Source organism: Vulpes lagopus, chromosome 11, assembly GCF_018345385.1.
Source record: "Vulpes lagopus strain Blue_001 chromosome 11, ASM1834538v1, whole genome shotgun sequence".
In the NCBI taxonomy this organism is placed as follows: domain Eukaryota; kingdom Metazoa; phylum Chordata; class Mammalia; order Carnivora; family Canidae; genus Vulpes; species Vulpes lagopus.
Window position 1 is genome coordinate 79018236 of NC_054834.1, and position 13197 is coordinate 79031432.

General features: G+C 58.0%; 1 protein-coding gene across 3 annotated transcripts; it reads right to left on the bottom strand.

Moving 5' to 3' along the window:
* Positions 1–41: 41 nt before the first annotated feature.
* TMEM132A (transmembrane protein 132A) lies at positions 42–12937 on the bottom strand. Of its 3 annotated transcripts, none has more exons than XM_041723261.1 (11): positions 12666–12937; positions 9713–9927; positions 9262–9480; positions 8184–8515; positions 6718–6867; positions 5483–5681; positions 5241–5384; positions 3262–3464; positions 2318–2591; positions 1736–1927; positions 42–1308 (listed from the first exon to the last, which is right to left on the bottom strand). In XM_041723261.1, exons 1-11 carry the CDS (start codon positions 12700–12702, stop codon positions 283–285), a joined length of 2991 nt encoding a protein of 996 aa, XP_041579195.1. In that variant the 5' UTR covers positions 12703–12937; the 3' UTR covers positions 42–282. The 3 variants fall into 3 exon arrangements, with proteins under 3 accessions (XP_041579195.1, XP_041579194.1, XP_041579193.1); XM_041723260.1 differs by lacking the exon at positions 12666–12937 and adding an exon at positions 12166–12382 and having other exon boundaries at positions 5483–5678; XM_041723259.1 differs by lacking the exon at positions 12666–12937 and adding an exon at positions 12166–12382.
* Between the last annotated feature and the right edge of the window lie 260 nt (positions 12938–13197).

Below are 13197 nucleotides of genomic sequence, written 5' to 3' on the forward strand. Positions count from 1 at the left end.
CCTCGCTTCTCTCCCAGGACACAGACAGCACCAGTCCCAGGTGGGGGTTCCTTGAGTTTATTCTGTACCCAACATTACGATGAAATGGTTCTCATAAATAAGGGGCATAAGCCCTTCCTCACGAGCATGGTCCATGATGGGGGGCGCAGGGCAGAGGGGGCCTGAGTGGGCGTCCTTTTGAGAGACCAGACAGGGGACTTGGATCAGCAAGCACCAGAGGGGGAGCAGGAGGCTGCCCGGGCCGGTGGCTGACAGTGCTGGACCAGGCAGGCCGGGGAGGGGTCAGGAGCTGCCCCGGATCCTCTCCATGTAGCTGCGCAGCTCCTCGGGGTCCTTCAGTCCCATGTCCTCACATACCCAGCGGATGTCCTCCTCACCTGCCACCAGGATGGACTGCACGGCCGGGGCCCCTACGGACTCCTGAGATAGCTCAGCCAGGGGAGCTGGCGCAAACGTCACAAACTCGACACGTTTCCGCCGTCCCCCCGCTTCCTTCCGGGCCAGGGTGCTTGAGGAGCTACTGGTGCCCCCGCCAGGTGCCTGGGCCACAGTCAAGGCCTCCCCTCCTCCCCGACTCTCACAGGGGCAGCCCCCCTCCCCCTGGGGCAGGCCTGGGGACTGCCGATCCAGCTGGCGGCTTAGTTCCTCCTGGTCTGTACCCAGCCAGACCCAGTTGTGGGGCTGGGGGGAGGCAGGGTCAGTGGCACCGTCGGGAGGCTCCTTGCGCTGGTAGCGCAGCACGAAGACCACACCGTTGACCAGGAAGATGAGGATGGCCAGGCAGAAGATGCCCAGCAGAGCGTACATGCCCAGCTCTAGGTCGGTGACCCGCTGAGGGGCCGGGACCATCTCCTCCTCCTCTTCCTCTTCCTCCTCCTCTCTGGCCTCTGCCTCTGCCCGCTCAAACTTGCCCTTCACAACCCCACTGCCCCCAACACCCCCTGCCTCCCATTGTTTACCACCCACGCTGGCCTCCGTGGCTGGTGGGCCCCGGGCAGGGCTAGATGGGAGGGCGGGGGGCGGGGTGGGAGCAGGGGGAAGCCCTAGCCAGGCGGTGCCAGAGGCCAGGGGGACCCGGTGGCGGCCCCGGCGGCAGGGCTCAGGTGGGTGGAGAGCCACGTGCAGGGGCAGCCCCTCAGCACCTGCCCCACTCACCACCACCCCAAGCTGGGCACCCTGGTCCTTGGCTGGCAGGATAGCACCAGGCTCCTCGGCGGAGACAGACAGTCCCAGGTCATGTTGGTTGTAGAGCTCAGCGGGGACCAGGGTGTGGTCAGAGAAGGACAGCCAAAGGGAGAGGGCCACCTCCTGTGGAGCACACGGACACAGGCAGAGACATGCGAGGGCACGCACGCATGCACACAGAGACCACTCCCACAGAGACAGGCCACACGGAGGAAGAGGAGGAAGAGGAGAGATCAGAGAAAAAACAAACACAGGCGGATGGACAAAACACAGGGAGAGAGGGGATGTGTGTCAATCACCTGGTTGCCACTCAGCCCTGGGGTCTGAGTCATCGGGAGGGTCCTCAGAGCCATCTAACCAACCTCCCACTGCCACACTCCAGCCAGTCACTGCTTGATCATCTCCAGCCGCAGAGAGCTCACTACCTCACAGGACAGTCAGTCCTCATTCTGAAAACCCTAAGGGGAGGGGTCCAGGTGCCTCCCAGCCCCCTGTCATTAGCCCCCATCTGGAGATGTTGACCTCACTCCCCTCATCCCCAAGCTGTCACCTGCTTTGGGGCGGGAAAGGCTGACTGTGCCCAGCACGTGGCTGTGACCTCCCCAGGGTGGGCAGTACCCCGGCTCAGGGCCAGTGAGATGCCCATCACCGGCTGCACCTGCAGCTCCAGCACCGAGACCTTGTCATCCGTCACGGCCAATGCCTGCTCCCCCAAAATGGAGTCAGACAGCGGGGAACGCACCTGAGGGTGAAAGGGAGCTGCAAGTTGTGGGGCAAGGGGGAGAGCAAGTGCACAGCCTCTCCCCTCTCATCCCCATCATCTGGACACACGGCTTTCCCCCACCCTTTGCATCCCATATGCCGCCCTATACATTCATACCTGGACCCCAATACCATCTCTCTCTCAAGACCTGGTTCCCCCATGCTGTGAGGGATGCTGCTGTGAAGCAGCCCTTCATGCTGTGAGGATGTCCCCCATTACACAGGCCACCCTCTTCCTACCCAATCCCACTGGGCTCACACATGCCCAGGTACACTCTGGGCCCGTTCTGACACTCCTCATCCCTGTGCATGAACATTCTGGGGGGTGCCACCTACGCCCTTCTCTGGGGGAGGGGGGGGGTCTGCTCACCTCGATGGAGGTGACACCGGGTTCCCGGCCCACCAGGATGCGGCCGCCCTCCAGCGAGGCTACGCGTGGGTCTTGTACACGTGCGTGAGGCGCCACAAGGTGGGTCACATCCAGCAGCCAGTCAGGGCCGAGCAGGTGGGTGAGGCGGCGGCCACCGTCCAGTGGGTGAGCCGCAAAGGGGACAAGGAAGCGCACGCCTGCGCGCTGGTACTGCAGGCGGCAGCTGCGGGGGCGCCTCTCAGCCTCCTCAGCAGCAGCCTCAGGCTCTGGCATCCTTGGGGGAGGTGGGGAAGAGTGTCAGCTCTGGGCCCCGCCCCTGAGGGACCCCCAGCTCAGCGAGGGGTGTACAGTCTTCAGACTCTGCAAGTATGGTTGCACCTCTACCTGCTGGCCTGGCACCGCAGCCCATTCCTAACTGGTGCCTATGCCTGTCCATCAAGCTGCTCTCACCCTCCCCTCGTTCCTAATCTGAATTCTTGGGTCCTGGGGAGGTAGGGAGATCTCAGGGTGCTCACTATCTGGAAGGCCTGGCTCAGATTCCTGAGGCCACCTCACCCATGTACTCTGGTGGGACTCTCTTGATATAAGGCTGGAAGAACACAGCAGTGAACGTAATAGACAAAAAACCCTCATCTTCAAGGTCTTACATTCTTAAGGAGGAGAATGAAGGTGGTGGGCATACCACAAACAAGATGAATCGGGCTATACAGTAATTAGAAAGTGATCCGCACTACCGGGAAGTGCAGCATGGAAGGGGGAAGGGAGTGCGGAAATCAAGACTACAAATAAAGTGGCATAAAGTGGCCATAAGCTGGGTGGTGACAGGCAGGTGAGCAGGAGGAACCAGAAGCAACTGGGCAGTTAGACCCCCGCTCAAGCCCATGGCCAAGCTCCGTGCACTATCTCTCAGGTCCCAGAGCAACTTCATCAAGGTCTCCACTCACCCTTCAGTGGGGCCAGGGACCCTCCAGCCCCGGACCTGCTCCAGGGTGGTGTCGGTCAGCTCAATGCGCAGGGGCAGCAATGGGGCCCACACTGTCATCTGCAGTGAGGCCCTCAGACGGCGCCACCAGAAGTCCACCTGCACCCCTTGGGCACCCCGGCTCTCCTTGCCAGACACAAACACAGCATCACAGGTCTCGGACACCTATGGGAGGGCAGGAGCTGGGCTAAGCCTGGGAAGACAGGTATGGAACAGAGAGGGCTGCCCTAAGCCCTTACCATAAGGGGCAGGGCTGAAATTCATTCTGCACTCTACTGGCATGTCTCAAGATTAAGATTTCATCAAGGGGCACCTGCGTGGCTCAGTTGGTTAAGCGTCTGCCTTTGGCTCAGGTTATGGTCTCAGGGTCCTGGGATCTAGTCCTCTGTGGCTCCCTGATCAGCAAGGGGTCTGCTTCTCCCTCTCCTTCTGTCCCTCTTCCCTCCACACCCCCCCCCCCGCAACTTGTGCTCTCTCTTTTTCAAATAAATAAAATCTTTTTAAAAAATGCATCCAAGATCCATTCTGGAGGAACCAGCCATTCCCCAAGTTCACCTGGAGCTCAGCTGAGGAAACTGGCTATTTGCATGCAAAATCTTTGTTCTGATAGTGGAGAGTTCGAACCCACACATTTGGCTCATTAGTGCTGGCCTCTGACTTTCATTCTGGAGCCACCTGGCTACCAACTACAGGAAGGTGGGCAGAGGCAAGACAGACCTATCTCCTACCCCCCCAACCCCCAAGAACCCTCAGGAAGGAATCACTCACATAGGGACAAAGTGCCATCATAATTAGCAAGACACCTTTTCCAGTCAGGCAGCCAAGATTTAGGCGTCCCCTTTTAGAATTTCAAAATGGAGAAAGCTGCCCGCCCTTTTTTTTTTTTTTAAATCTCAGGATCATTATAAGGCTCTAATAATTATCATTATTTTTAGCATCATGTATTACATTGTATTACTCTTAAAAGTTGTCATTGTTTCAGATCCTGCCTCTCTGCTGGTAGAGTGTCTTAGGGTGCTTTTAATTCTTTTTTTTTTTTTTTAAAGAGTGGGAGGGAGTCGGGGAGGGGCAGAAGGGAAGGGAGAATCTCAAGCAGGCTTCATGCCCAGTGGGGTGCTGGATGTGGGGCTCCATCTCACAACCCTGAGATCATGACATGAGCCAAAATCAAGAGGTGGATGCTTAACTGACTGAGCTACCCAGGTGCCCCTGATGCCTTTAATTCTTGTAACAGTCTAATACATTAGACTCACCTCTAATACTGAGGCTCAGAGGTGAGGAGACTTGTCCACGATCACAGATAACAAAGATGGGTTTCAAACTAAAATTTGTTGGTTCCAACATACGTGTTTTTTTTTTTTTTTTTTTTAAGATTTTACTTACTTATTTGAGAGAGAGAGCACACACACAAGGGAGGGGAGGGGCAGAGAGAGAGAAGGAGAAGCAGGCTCTCTGCTCAGCAGGGAGCCTGACTTGGGGTTTGATCCCAGAACCCTGCAATCACGACCTGAGCCAAAGGCAGACGCTTAACCAACTGGGCCACCCAGGTTCCCCACTCTCTTTTTAAAGTAAGCTCTAGCTCTATGTCCAATGTGTGGCTTGAACTCCCAACCCTGAGATCACGAATCACATGCCCTACTGACTAAGCCAGTCACGTGCCCCCAAAGTATGTGGGCATACTCTTAACTTTCCCACATCAGTTCATTTTTTCATTACAGTAACAAATGCATAAGGGCCTAAGCCGGGGCTGCTGGAGTGACAGAGCTCCTTCCCAACTGATGTTGGAGAGAGGAGGTGGGAACAAAAGAAGTTGAATCTGTGGTTCCCCCCACGAGGTTTCTGGTGTCCAGAAGCTGCTCTCTTGGGTACAAGAGTGAGGAAGGATGTGCATCGCTCTGCACACAAGGGCACACTTGCCTGGAGTTGGCACATGCCACTCACCTGCAGCACCTGTGTATTGGTCGACTCACAGCCAATGTGCTCTGTCACCTCCACCAGGGCCCCCCCATTGTCCACGGTGACCAGGCGTATGGGCACGTGCCTCGGCTCTCCGGTCAGTGGAGCTGTGTTCACCAGCTCCTCGGCCTGCAGGTGCAGGAAGAGCTCAGCCCCAAGCCTACTGCCTCACTTGGCCCCAGGCCTGGCCAGCCACAGGCTGGGGGGATGGGGGGAGGACTCCTTACCTTGGCCAGTGGGACAAGGGCTCTTACATCCCGCTCTGACACCAGGATCTCCCACACCATTTTGTCCTTTTCTGCTTCGGGGGCCTGGCCTGCATACTCCAGCTGCCATGTGACAGGGCGAGTGACTGCCACACCCCCACTAGTGCCATTCTCCACCAGAAAGTCCACCCACAGGAACTCGGAGAGTTCAGGAGGGCTGCTAGCCAGGAGAGAGAGAGAGAGACTGAGTGCTTACTAGCGGCCAGGCACAGTTGGAAGTGCTGGCTATATTCATGAGACAAGTCCTATGACAACCCCAATTAACAGGGGAGAAAATTGAGGTATGAACTTCTATAACCTGCCCAAAGTCACAGAGAGAAAAGTGGCAGGGCTGGGATTGAACTCAAGTATCCTGGCTCCAGAGCTCAAGCTCATATATTTGTGGCTTCTAGAAGGTGCACACAGCCACTTCACCACCCTCCTGGAAAGCCTGCTGGTTCTCCTGACTTCTTACTCCCCTTCCATGCAGAATTCTGCCTTCCATGGCCATCCTCCTCTTCCAAGGAGGAAGAGTCACTTCAAAACCCCAGGACTGGCACTCAGCCTCCTGAATACTAACCCTCACAGGTCCCTTTGATCAAGCACTGGCTGGATGCTTGCTATATAGTATTTTATTTTCAAAAACCCTAAGGGATGCAGTTATTATCCCTACTTTACAGGTGAGGAAACAGGCTCTGGTCAGGGTTGTATTTTTGCGGTGGGGGGATGTAGCGGAGGTTAACTGGCTTGCTCATGGCTCTTCATCCCAGGGTCAGAACTAGGGTTCAAACAGAAGCTACCAAGCTCATGGCCTTGGCCCAGGCTCAGAGCATGAATAGGAGTTCATAAATGTTAACTGCAGCTAGGCTGTCTTTGAAATACTAATGGCCCAGAAAAGGGGACCCATTTGGTGATTGTGGGAGCAGGGAAGTGGCTGCAAGGGCTGTAACTGGAGTAGCCAGGATAGGCTTGTGTCACCTGGAATGAGACTCATGGACACTCACTGAACTTGGTGTGCACCTGGGGATGGATAAATAGTAGCTGAATGAATGAGTATCTGCTCTGCACTGCATCCTGGAAGGAGTCCTCTGTGCTCCCTCATGTGGGACCATGGGGGCCCAGTGGCCCCCTTCCCTTGGGCCACAGAAATCTGCTCACTCCTTCCTCCATCCCCCATCACTGTCCCCCCACCTCGCCCTGGGGAGGGAGATGCCCACCTGGAGTCCAGCCCTGTGTTGCCAGCACGGTGGCAGATGATGAGGGTTGTGTGGTGCTTGGAGCCCTTGAAGCGGTCCAGCTTGGCAGTCCAGAGGCTGGGTTGGGCTGGGCGGGCAGCTGTCACATGCAGCCCCTTCTTCACCTTGATCCTGGAGAGAGGACCCAGGCCCCATGTGTCAGGGTGGGTGCTGAGCTATGGACTGAGTAAGTAGGGACGCAAGGGACCAAAGGCATTGGCCTGCTGCCTGGCCTCCCCAACTCATCTGCTCACAATCCTCTGATCCAGAAGGACTCCATTGCAACTCAGGGCAATGCACTCATTGCACTGCAGCCCTCCTCGACTCAGAGTCCTGCCGCTCCCAGGGTCAGGTCTCATCGCATCCCAGCATCTGGGCCCTCCAGGATCTGGTCTAGTTTCATCCTGGGCTGTGACTTCCATCTGTTACTCTGCTTCGGTGACACCGAGAAAGTTCTTTCCTGGACACACAACTCATTTATGACTCTGAGTCTTTGCTCACAACAGCCCAGCCTGCCCTTCCTTTCTTCCTCTGCTCCTTCTTCAAGCCTCCAGCAACTCAAATACTATTTCCTCTAGAAAGCTTCTCCTGTGGCAAGATGAATTTCCCACTTCCCTCAGCCCTAACCCAGGCCCCCACTGCACCTCATATGGCCACCAGAGCATAGGTGCACCTCTAGTGCGTGCCACCTGGCTCCCTTCCCTGTTGCTGGGGCCCCTTCACGCCAGATGGGGACCAGGCCTTGCTCATCTCTGTAGCTCCCGAGTAGAGACACAGGGCCGGGCATGTTTTAAACATCTGGGAAAGATCTAGTGAGTGTGTGAGGGGGCATGAGAAGGTGTAAGAGACAGGGGGACAGGACAGGTACCTGAGAGATCCACAGGAACAGGACACACATTAATCCAAATGTGGGAGAGGCAAGTGACACTCTGAAAATTCTTGTCAGTGGAACTGGGTTGGGGGCTACTGTGGGAGAACTCTCTGCAGGGAGGGATGCAAAAAAGAGAGCCTTTCCTGTGGGGAGGGGTGGGCTCTGTCCAAAGGTGAGGACATGCAGCAAGGCGGCAGACGGGAGGGCTTGTAGATGAATGTGATTGGGGCAGACACCCATCCTGGGGCATCGGAGCATTAACCACCCCCAGGCATTGCACTTTCCAGTCTTCCCTCCCTGGAGCCTCATGGCTGCCCTGTGAAGCAGGCAACATCGGCCTCATAGGACAGGCGTCTCCAGGAGGTGTCGGGGGAAGGGGAGCTTTCAACATCTGATGCCAAGTTCAGGGCTGTGCCCACTGCTGGGGCTTGCCTGCTGCCAAGACAGTCACGGTTCTTGGCCCAGAGAGGGTTTGGTGGGCCCATATCAGCAGAGATCAAGGACTCCAGTAAGGCACCTGCTCAGTCTTTCTGCAGAGGTCCCTGCCTCCAACCCATGCCAGGAGCTCTGGACTCACCGCAGGGTCAGGATGCTGGCTGTGAAGTTGTGCCGAAGCAGGAGGGTGGCACTGAAGAGCTGGCCTGGCCGCACAGGCACATCAGGGACCCGCAGGGTCACCGCCTCATCCAGGGGCACCTCTTGGTACTGTGGGGGGTCCGCTGGGCGCAGCTCCACACCACCCACTGGAAGGGCTTGCTCCCTGGGGTCCTCCTCCTGGCTGGGGCCGCAGCCCCCAGGGCCCTCAGCTGCGGGCTCCAGCGTGTAAGCCAGCTCGGCCCGTGTAGTGGAGCCCTGGGAGAACCAGTGGGAGGGAAACTCCATCTCCACCACACAGGCGCCTAGGGAGGGCTGCAAACACACAACGGCCATGGTTGACATGGTGGGGAAGGGGGTTCCAACACCCATGGCAGGAAATGCAGAGCTGGAGGGGCCCGTGGAAGGCAGGCCCAGCATGGGCCAGGGACATTTCCCAGATGACCCAACTAGTGAGTGATGTGACTGGGGCGAGGTCCCCGAACTCGTCCAAAAGCCGCACTTCTCTTCTTGCAAACAATCTCATTCCCAAGTGAGCCAATCCTAATGCCTCCCCCTCACTAGGCCCCAGGACCACCCTATGCCTCAGGCTTTGAAGATTCCCAAAGCCTCCAAAATATCTCTTCCTGGTAGATTCCCAAACAGTGCAAGCTGCAATTATAAAAGTAATACTAACAATAATGCAAACACTCACTGAGTGCTTACTCTGGGCCAGGTACGAGCATTGTGCCAAAAGCTTTTTGCAGTCGTTTCATTTGTTCTTTATTCCAGCTCCATAGGAGATAGGAATTATTATTACCCCATTTTACAGATAGGGAAGCCAAGTCCCACAAAAATTAAGTTACTTGCCTGAAGTTGTATGCAACAGACTAACTTCCTGAAAGGACCCTAAAGAACCCTTTCCAAGGGTCCCCACGTAAGCCAACAGAACAGGAATGCAGTCCGCTTGTCTGGGACTCCTAAACCACCCGGGAGTGGTGAGCCCTTTCTTCCCTGCCCTAGGACTGCCCTCTGGCTGGCATAGCAGGTAGAGCCACCCTAGGTAGGGCCTGCCCACTCACCTGGAAGTGGCAGGCTTGGTGAGCAGTGCCTGCAGGATGTGTGGCATGGAGCCAGGCGCAGGGCAGGCTGCCAGGCCCTGGAGGCCAATCCTGCCCTTTGAGGTGGAAGAGGACTCGGGCATGGGGTTCTGCTGGAGTCACGGCCGCTTCCACCGACACAGCCCGCACATCCCACGGCACTGGCCGTTGGTGGGGCTCAGTAACCCGTGGAGGGACCACCTGGAGGGAGAAGGGGGTGCTCAACAAACCAGGGGGCTGGGGGGAAGCAAGATCCGGAGAGATGGGATGCCAGGCTTCCAGTCCCAGTGTGGCAGGAGAGAGCATTTACATGCCTCTGGAATATGCAGAGTGCAGCTGGGGGTGGGGAAGACCCCTGACACACACACACACAGCAGACCACAGCTCTGAATCCTATTAGCATCGGAGTCAGTCTTTGGTGCCCTCTCCTTACCTGCTGAGTGGCAAAGGGTGGGTAGGAGGCCCGGAGAAGAGGCTGGACCCTGGGCCATGGCTGCAGGAGCAGAAAGGTCTCAGATCGGGAGCCCAGAGAGGAGTTGGCAGGTGGATAATGGCCCACTTGCTGCACACGGAAGTGCTCAGGGGCATCAAGGAGCTCCAGGGTTGCAGGCAGGTAGATGGTGTCCAAGGGGTCCTGGTCACAGTCCACTGAAGAAGGAGAAGGGATAGAGATGGTGACAGCTCCAGAGCTGACTGGGGCTGAACCAGGCTCCAGCCCAGGGCACCGTGGTGCTGGGCAGTGGAGGAAAGGAATTATAAATGTCCCATCCCCCCAGGATGTAGGGGAAGTGGTCTCATTTCACAGATGGGGAAAGTGGGGCTCAAAGAGCCTCCCACAGGTAGCACGGGACAGGGCCAGGATTTGAGTGTACATTCGGGACTGGATGCCAGCTTCCAAACCATTCCTTCTACCTTCCATAGACTCAGGCCTTCCTCCCTTGAGGAGAACCTTCTCAACATCTCTTCCCCATTCCTGTCCTCTACATACTTGCTTCTGATATCAAGGCATTTGTGGGGCACAGTTCTTCCCAGGCAGGGTCTGTGTAGTAAAAGATGGTGGCAAGGTGAGCTTGGTAGAAGCAGAGACCCTTTCTCTGTCCCTGAATCCTTGGCCAGACTTGCCAGGGCATCCACCCTCCTGTCCCCTTCATCATCACCATGGCAACCACAGCTTCCTAAATGTGCTCCCTTCTTTTCCATCCCAACTGGGTACCAGAGTGCAAAAGTGGGACTAGGGTTGGGGTGGGGGGACCGTGAGCTTGGGGAGAGGGTCAAAATAGTTAATGAGTAGAAGGGCAAAGGACCCCTATGACCATATTTGGTTTGTACCAAATTATTATTAGTTAGCCCCAATAAGAATAAACACTTTTGAACACTAACTATATGCAGACTACTATTTAGGACATTTTACATATATTAACTCTTCAGTTTATGTAATAACTCTGAGAACTAGGTTCTATTGCTATTAAATCCATTTTATGGATGTGGAAGATGAGGCTGAGGTTAAGGGACTTGCCAGGATCCCTCGGCTGGAGAGAGCTGGAGCTGGGAGTCAGGGATCAGGCATTACACACAGAGGGGGGTACCCTGCTTCTCCATCCTATACCCTCTGCAAGGGTGAGCACTTCCGGTTTCAGTCCCTGGACTGTGGGTCTCTCTTCCATCCCTTGTCATGTTGCCTCCTTCAGGAAGCCCTTCTTGATTGCTTGCCCTCCCACCATTACCCTAGTTGCCTCATCTGAATTAGCTGTCTTCCTGTCTAGGGACAGAGGTTTCTTCTAATCATTCCTGAATCCCCAAGCTGGGCAGCTCTCCCTAGAGAGGATGTTCTGGGAGCCTGGAGGGCTGCGTTTACATCTTAATTCTGCCTCAATGTAGCTTGGATCAGTCATTTGACATCTTCACCTGTAGATTCTCTTCACCTGTAGATTGAGCATTTAGTGACAACTGTGAACAAGGGAGGGCTTTGGAAAGTGTGGAGTGCTGTCTAGAGGAGAGGTTATGGCCACTGAATAATGGATGTGACACGCTTCCCTCATCTCTCCCTGTGAGAGGTTATTAGGGCTCCTGCTGGGTCCCCTGGGGAGGGAGCAGGTGGCTGAAAGCTGCCCCACAGACAGCTCCTTCTCTGCCCATCCTGGGCTGGGGGGCTTGATGGTTTCAACCTCCTCCAAGACCCTCCTCACCAAGGGCTTGGGCCTGAGAGGCTCCCACGTTCAGCCCTTCTGCCGCAGGTGTAACAGATGAGCGAGGGTGGCTTCTTGGGGGCGGCCCCTGACCTCTGGCCTTCCTCCTGTCTTCTACTGCCCGGATAATAACAAGATGCCCTGTGGCCTGACTCCCACGGACTCCCAGCACCCAGAACTCCGCTCTGGCGGCGGGGCGAGGCTGGCCGAGGACGCAGAGTGCAGGGGGTCCGGCCGGCGTCTATCCGGCCCCCTCCCCGCCCTCCTGGCAGCCAGAGCCCTGCCAGGGTAGTGTGGCCCCCACCCTGGGCACAGGGGAGTCGCTGCCCCCTCCTCCAGCTCCAGCGGTGCGGGTCCCCCGGATTCAGGAAGGCACGGACCGGGCAATCCCCGACTCAGGTCGGACGGCTCCTTGGGGCAGGGGAGGGAGGCGGCGCTCCTCGGGGGTCCCAGGCCGGGGGCTGCTTCCTGCCCTTGGGGCCGGACCGACGGGGAGGCCGGAGGGGGTGGGGGTCAGCGAGGAGCCGCCGGGGCGAGCGCCCGGGCGGGGGGGGCTGAGCCCGGGTCGGCTGGTCCGGGTCGGCTGGTCCGGGCTCCGCGCACGAGGGAAGCAACGGGGCCGCGCGGCAGCCCCGGGGGCGGAGACCTCGGTCGGGAAACCCGCGGCCCCGGCCCCCCGCCCCCCCCCGCCCCCGCTGACCTCTCACGACGTCCAGGGCCAGGGCCAGGGCCAGGGCCAGCAGGAGGCAGCGCCAGGGGCCGCGGGGCCCCCGGGGAGCCGCCGCCGCGCGCCCCGCCATCCCCGCGCACATCCTTCCCGCGGACGGCGGGACTAGGCGGGCGGCTCCGGTGGCCCCCGCCCGCCCGGCATCTCCCGCTCCGCTCCGCGCCGCCGCCGCCGGGGCCGCAGCTCCCAGACAATGGAGCTCGAGCCGCAGCAGGAGGAGGGAGCGAGCGCGGCACGCGGGCTGCCCCGCCGCCCCGCCGGGTCCTAGTGCCCTTCGGCTCCCCAGGCCCGGGCTCCGCACCGGGGGTCGGAGAGCGCTGCCCCGGGCCGGCCGGGCGCCCGCGCGCCTCCCCAAGGGACCCCAAGGGAACACCAAGGCGTTCTGCTGGCTCCCTGGCTCCCTCTGGCAAGCTCCTGCCCGCGGAATTAATGGCCACTTCCTCCGCCTCGCGCCCGCCCCACAAACAACTCACCTGTAAAGGCATCTGACGTCTGTATCAGAACTGGCATTCGGGATTTGGGGACCTGAGCCCCAGGGGCGAAAACGGGCAGACAGGGGCCAGGGGACAATCATCTGGGCCTGCCCGGCAGAGTCCCAGGCCACTCCTGTGGAGGAAGGCCTCAGGGGCAGACAACTTGAGTTTCATGCCCAGCCACATCCTCGGGAGAGGCGGGCCAGCCAAGGAGGGGTGAGGGCCCCTTTGCTCCCCACAACGGAGGTTCTGCCACCCAGGTCCTGGACTCCTGGACCAGCCCTGCCTACCAGGCAGTTAGGAGGAGTCCAGGCCAGGGCACTTGGCTGCACTGTAACATTTCTGTGGCAATTTAAAAACAAAGAAAAAACAAACAAACCCCAAATACCTGGGCCCCTTTACCCAACAGCTGATCCAGACTATAGGCCAGGTTGAGAACCACAGTGCAGGAAATCCCCTGTAGTGAGCAAAGGAGGGCGGGCAGGGAAATAGGCTGCCTGCGAGCAGCCTTTCATGCTCTTACATACATGGA